At 52.6% G+C, this 6,288-nt stretch overlaps 2 protein-coding genes across 3 annotated transcripts; one reads left to right on the forward strand and one right to left on the reverse strand.

The window, feature by feature from the left end:
• Positions 1–473: 473 nt before the first annotated feature.
• On the reverse strand, positions 474–854 carry LOC123940165 (keratin-associated protein 12-1-like). 2 transcript variants are annotated; one of them, XM_046002684.1, is made up of 2 exons: positions 755–854; positions 474–667 (listed from the first exon to the last, which is right to left on the reverse strand). In XM_046002684.1, exons 1-2 carry the CDS (start codon positions 852–854, stop codon positions 474–476), a joined length of 294 nt encoding a protein of 97 aa, XP_045858640.1. The 2 variants fall into 2 exon arrangements, with proteins under 2 accessions (XP_045858640.1, XP_045858639.1); XM_046002683.1 differs by having other exon boundaries at positions 474–854.
• A 2,161-nt stretch (positions 855–3,015) lies between these two features.
• On the forward strand, positions 3,016–3,330 carry LOC123940167 (keratin-associated protein 12-1-like). Its single transcript, XM_046002686.1, has one exon. It carries the CDS (start codon positions 3,016–3,018, stop codon positions 3,328–3,330), a length of 315 nt encoding a protein of 104 aa, XP_045858642.1.
• Positions 3,331–6,288: the final 2,958 nt, after the last annotated feature.

Here is a 6,288-nt window from a genome sequence, read left to right on the forward strand (position 1 = left end):
CTGGTTCAAGGGACCTAGGGGGACCAAAGGAAGCCGGGGGACCCAGCAGCCTGAGCTAGGAGCGCCCACTCGCCCAAGAGGCCATCCCAGAGTGGCCAGTCCCCCAGGGCACAGGCATCTGGTAACCTGTGGCCTCTCGGCAGAGGGAGCGTTCCTGGATTCTGGGAGCCACGCCCGGAGCAAGCAGTTCAGGGACAGGCGTAAAGGAGAGACGGCGCACACACTCGGTGGGTTTCAGATCACTCTGGAGTTTATTAGACTTTTGTGCGGGGCTGCAGAGCTGGGCACTCCGCACCAGCCAGCGACACGGGGGGTGACTCTCTGCCTGGGTACCGGGATCAAGTGACTTTGCTGTAAGATGGTCTAGTCGGGTCCGGAAGGTCTGAAGTGGGTGAAGTCTGGGCTGCCTGGTAGGAGTTGGGAGAGCAGCTACTTCTGACCGCACGGAGGAGGGGTCCTAGGAGGCCGTGGGCTCAGCAGCAGGTAGGGGTGCCGCAGGGGGCAGGCCTGCAGAGCAGGGTGGGGCAGGAGGGCTGGCAGCCCCCAGAGGACTGGCAGGAGGGAGCCACATACACAACGGGCTTGCAGCTCACGGGCACGCACACAGCTGGCTTACAGCTCACGGGCACGCACACGGCTGGCTTGCAACTCATGGGCACGCACACGGCTGGCTTGCAACTCATGGGCACGCACACGGCTGGCTTGCAACTCATGGGCACACAGCAGGACGTCTGGCAGGAGCTGGGCAGGCAGCAGGACGTCTGGCAGGAGCTGGGCACGCAGCAGGACGTCTGGCAGGAGCTGGGCACACAGCAGGCCTGCTGGCAGCCCGTGGAGCAGCTGGTGTGGCACATGGAGGCGTGGGGCTGGAGTGGAGTCAGGCTGGAGGACGGGGCTGGTCTGGAGGCTCCTTCCCAGGCAGCCTTTATACCCGGGCTGTGGCATCCTGGCAACAAGCCACACGGGGGCCTTCCTCCTGGTTGCCTGATTGTTTTCCTCCTCCTCCTCCATGAGTCTCTTCCTGGAGTTTCCTGCTGGAAGCGACTCTGTTCAGGAAACTCTGTGACAGCTGGAGGCTCGGTGTGACCCAGCAGCCCCGTGATTTCTCGACTCAGCCCAAGTAGGATGGTGACGGACCATCGGCTGGGGACAAGGGCCCCCATATCAGGGTGTTCCAGGTCCTCCCCAAGCTCACGTACCCTGTCCTGCTCTCCAGAACGGGAATCCCCTGTTTTGATTTGGAAACTCCGTGATCCAGAAGGTCTTCCCAAGGGACCAGAGCCCAGCGGCTGGGCTCCTCACTGCGGACAGCCGTGGCCGTGGCATCCACCATGTCATCCGGTCCCGGCTCTGTGCCAGGTGCCACGTTATCGCTCGTCACTGACTAGTCACCAATCCTTGCCGCCATCCAAGGGGTAGGGGTAGCCCACATACACGGATGCACGATTGGATTCCGTGGTGTGTGCGCGCTCTCCACTGCGGCCAAGAAGCAGGAGTTTGAAGCTCAGTTTCACTCTGGGGTCTGCGGTCATTACCATTGTGCCAATTATGTTGGGGTTTTAGGGGTTTTCTGAGACTCTTGGGTCTGTAAGTTAGAATTTCTTTTAAAAAATCTAATTTGGGAGGTTGCCTGAATGACTCAACTGGCTGAGCATCTGCTTCTTGATCCCAGCTCAAGTCTGGATCTCAGGGTCATGAGTTCAAGCCCTGCACTGGGCTCCAACTGGGCCTGGAGCCTACTTGAAAAAGCAGGGGGAATTGTCTATTATTTCTGCTTCAATTTCGTCCTCTTCTGCTCCGTGGGTTGAAATTGCTTCTTGTTGGACTTCCTGATATTGTCCATAGACCCCCCCTTCATGATTCTAATTCTGTTCTCGCTTCCTCCGACTGGGTGATTCCTACCGGTGTGTCTTCACATCAGCAGTCTTTCTTATTCTACCAGCCGGGACCCCGAGGCCTGGACTCACGCTGTGCGGTCTGCACTTGTCCACCCGCATCTGCTGCCCAGTGCCTGCACCGCAGGATTTCCCACTGTTTCGGGAGCGTGCCCACCTCTGCGCCCGCGTCCTCATGCCCCCACGGCTGCTTCTGCTTGGAACCCCGTCCCTCCCCCCGTCCTGACATCCCCCACCTCGTGCCTGCTCAGCGTCGCGCCCACACACAGGTCCCCAAACCACTCGCCAGCACCCCCATTCCTCTCCACCTGCTGAGCCTGTTTTCCTTCCTGGGGCTCAGCCCGCCCTGGCATCATTTCATGCGTTAACTCTCCCGGTCTCGTTTATTCATTGCCCCACGAGGCTCGCGAGGCTAGGAGGTCTCTGTAGCCAGCACACAAGATACACTTGTTGCGTGATCAAATCAACGATTGTCTAGATTACTGGAAGGCAGAAGTTGGTCAACGTTCTATAAAGGAAAGAGAGTAAGTATTTCAGGCTTTGCAGGGACATAGTCTCTCTCACAACCGCTCCACATTATAGTGCAAGCCCCAGACAGTGAGTAAGCAAATGAGCGTGGCTGTTTCCAATAAAGCTTTATTTACAAAACAAGGAGAGGGCCAGATTTGTCCCACAGACTGCCCTGCTTCCCAGTTTGCAGATCCCCAGTTTAATGTTTTCCTGTGCACAATAGAAGCTCAAGAAGCATTAATTACTCTCTCAAAGTCACCTCTGACGGGTGTGAGACAAAAAGGACTAAAGGATGCGATACCGAGTGGGGCCAGCGGTGCTGTGTACACAATACTGGCCTCGAGAAACAGCACAAGCCCCACGTATAGCCAAACCAGAACATCCTGTTTACAGAAGAAGGAATTGGCCTCTCAGCCAAACTCATTACAGTGGAGAAAACACAGGGGAGCGCACCCCACGACAAGATGTTGGGGAAACAACTATGAGGAAGTCAACAGCTGTGCTTCTGTGTTGCCAGGACGCCTACCGCCCGGGTATAAAGGCCGCCCAGGGCAGGAGCCTCCAGACCTCACCGCCCTCCTCCCTGACTCCACTCCAGCCCCACGCCACCATGTGCCACACCAGCTGCTCCGCGGGCTGCCAGCCGGCCTCCTGCACCCCCGGCTCCTGCCAGACGTCCTGCTACGTGCCCGTGAGCTGCCAGCCCGCCGTGTCCGTGCCCGTCAGCTGTAGGCCTGCCATGTCCATGAGCTGCAAGCCCGCCGTGTATGTCGTCCCCTCCGGCCAGTCCTCCGTGTGTGTGCCCGTGAGCTGCAAGCCCCTCGTGTTCATGGCCTCCTCCTGCCAGTCCTCCGGGGGCTGCCAGCCCTCCCGCCCCACCCTGCTCTACAGACCCGTCTCCTGTAGCACCCCGTCCTGCTTCTGACCGGGATCCCCCCACCCCCTGCTGCTCCCAGGGCACAGGGGGCCACACCTGCAACCCTCCTGGAGCAAGTCTTCAGCAGCCTCCGGGTTCTGCACAGGCAGATGAGGAACATGCCCAGCGGGCCCTGGGAAGCCCATGGCGAGGATGTGGCAGGATGACCCGGATCCCTCTGTGACCCAGCGTTTCCCCTTTGGGAGGCCTAGTTTCCGGGGTTCTCTGTCTCCAGCGGGGAACCAGCCCTGTGTGACCAAATAAACCATGCTTTCCTGATGCAGCTTGTCCCTGGTTTATCTTCATGCATTTCCAATTTCTTTTCTCGAAGACGTATACAGCCATGAACAGAGCAGCCCCTCCTCAAAGAGCCCTCCCTCCAACAGCTCAGGTGGAGGTGACTCAGATAGTCTGTGGAGGGTGCAGGGGGAAGGTCCCATTCCCACACCCACCACCTGAGACTCACCTAGTAGATGGGGAAGGGCAGCGGAAAAACTACCCCACGGAATAGGGGACGGGAATCGGAGCATGACCACAGGGAGGGCAGGGAAAGTTCACATAAACCCACCCCAACTACAGAGTGAAGTCTGGCCATTGCAGGGAAGAGAGGTAGGAAGGGAGAAATCCTCCCCTCCAAGGCTCAGGCACACAGGGCTCACTCAGGACTGACCTTGGACTAGGACAGTGGAGCCCTCCTGGCCCCCACTCAGCCCGGCTGGTACAGCTGCAGGAGCAACAGCAGTCACGGGGTGGGAGCGGGGGTTGGGAGGAGGCAGGCATGTGGAGAGGTCCCCTCCGTGGGCCAGGCACGCAGGGACCACTGAAAACTTAGGGCAGAGCGGGAATGCTGTACCTCCAGTCCTTGCCCTAAGCACCTGGCACCAGAAGCCCACCATCAAGGAATCCAAAGTCTTAGGTACCTTGAAGGTCATCGCAATAATGACAAAACCCAAACCAAGGTCAGCATCTGAGCAGGTTGATCCAAACTTCCCCCCACCACACGGATGACCTGACAGAAGAGACTCACCCATTTCCCAGAGGAAACACTTTTTATGTCCATTTCAATTACTACATGTTATCTGATGTCTGATGAAAAATTACAAGACATACAAAAAAGTAAGGAAATCCGTCCACTGTCAGGGACAAAGCAATCAACAAAACTGGACTCAAAAATGACCCAGATATTGAAGCTATCAGACAGAAACAGTAAAATAATTATGAGGAGTGAAGTCAGAGAAAGACAAATACTGTATGATCTCACTTATATGTGGAATTTTAAAAAGAAAACAAAATAAACCAAGGTCATAAATACAGACAAGACTGGTGGTTTCCAGAGGTAAGGGGTAGGAGAGTGAAATGGTGTCTTTTGTATCAAAAGACACAAACTTGCATTCACAAAATAAGTAAGTCCTCATGATGTAATGTACAGTCTGGTGACTGTAAAAGAAAACATGTTATTATAGTTAAAGAAATAAAGGAGAGGAATGTAAATAGGAGAACAGAGTGTCTACTAAAATAGAAGAAAGAAATGGACTTGAGGGAACCAAAGATAACGTCTAGAAATTTTAAAAAAAAAAGTCAAGTAATGGAAATTAGAAACAGTGGACAACTTAAACAGAATATTAAAAATAGCTGAAGAGAGAATTAGAAGAATCAGAAGGCAGGTCCAAAGAAAGTACCAGAATGCAGCAAAAAGAGTCAAAGAAGATAAGAGATATAAATATTTATGGAGGACACATGGCAAATGTGTAGATAAAAGCATGAGAATGACAAATATTAAATTTAGTGTGATAGTTACCTGTGGGATGGAGTGAATCATTGAATCATGTGGGACAAAGAAGGCTTTTAATTAATTAACTAATTAATTAATTAACAGTGATTAATACATAAATTGGGTTCTTAGACCCAATTTTCATACCGTACCTCCAACAAACAGTGCTCTGGGATACCACTTGGTGTCCTAAAATTCAACTCAGTTCTGTCTGTTGGAGACACCATCAGATCCCACAGGTCAATGACTCAGCCGAGAAGACTGACCCCACACCACTTCGATGCCAACTGTAAGCTTAGCTTGTCACCTGCGTTTCTGACCAACCAGCTCTGGATCAAAGGTCCTAAGGTTCAATTGATTTGTTAGAGCGGATCACAGTACTCAGAGAAAATTTACTTACTAGATCACCAGTTTATTTTTTGTTTGTTTGTTTATTTACAGCATAACAGTGTTCATTGTTTTTGCACCACACCCAGTGCTCCATGCAGTACGTGCCCTCCCTATTACCCACCACCTGGTTCCTCAACCTCCCACCTCCCGCCCCTTCAAAACCCTCTGGTTGTTTTTCAGAGTCCATAGTCTCTCATGGTTCATCTCCCCTTCCAATTTCCCTCAACTCCCTTCTCCTCTCCATCTCCCCATGTCCTCCATGTTCTTTGTTATGCTCCACAAATAAGTGAAACCATATGATACTTGACTCTCTCTGCTTGACTTATTTCGCTCAGCATAATCTCTTCCAGTCCCGTCCATGTTGCTAGATCACCAGTTTATTATAAAAGGATACAGTTCAGACCCAGCCAGATGGAAGAGATACAGAAGGCAAAGCATGCATGGGGACAGAGTGTGAAGCTTCCGTGACTCTCCAGGCTCACAATATCACAATATATAAAAGCATAGAGTATAAAACACAGACTACATAAATGAACAGATGGGGAATTTCAGAAGAGATGGAAATTATAAGAGCCAAACAGATAATATAAAATTCAAAATTGGTAGGAGACAAGATGGCAGAGAAGTAGGAAGAGGCACCGTTTCAACCTGTCGCCTAAAGTGAGCTGATTACCAACCAAAGAACTCTGATCACCCATGAAATCAGTCTGAGATTAGAATTATACATGTCTGGATCCCTACGGGGACAGAAGACGCCAGTGGCAGGTAAAGCAGACTGGGAACATCGGACTGATATCGGAAGATAA

Source organism: Meles meles, chromosome 4 (assembly GCF_922984935.1).
Source record: "Meles meles chromosome 4, mMelMel3.1 paternal haplotype, whole genome shotgun sequence".
Classification (NCBI taxonomy): domain Eukaryota; kingdom Metazoa; phylum Chordata; class Mammalia; order Carnivora; family Mustelidae; genus Meles; species Meles meles.

What these genes read in the sequence shown, in the direction of transcription:
- LOC123940167 (XM_046002686.1), top strand. Translation starts at nt 3,016, where the DNA reads ATGTGCCACACCAGCTGCTCCGCGGGCTGCCAGCCGGCCTCCTGCACC.
- LOC123940165 (XM_046002683.1), bottom strand. Translation starts at nt 854, where the DNA reads ATGTGCCACACCAGCTGCTCCACGGGCTGCCAGCAGGCCTGCTGTGTG.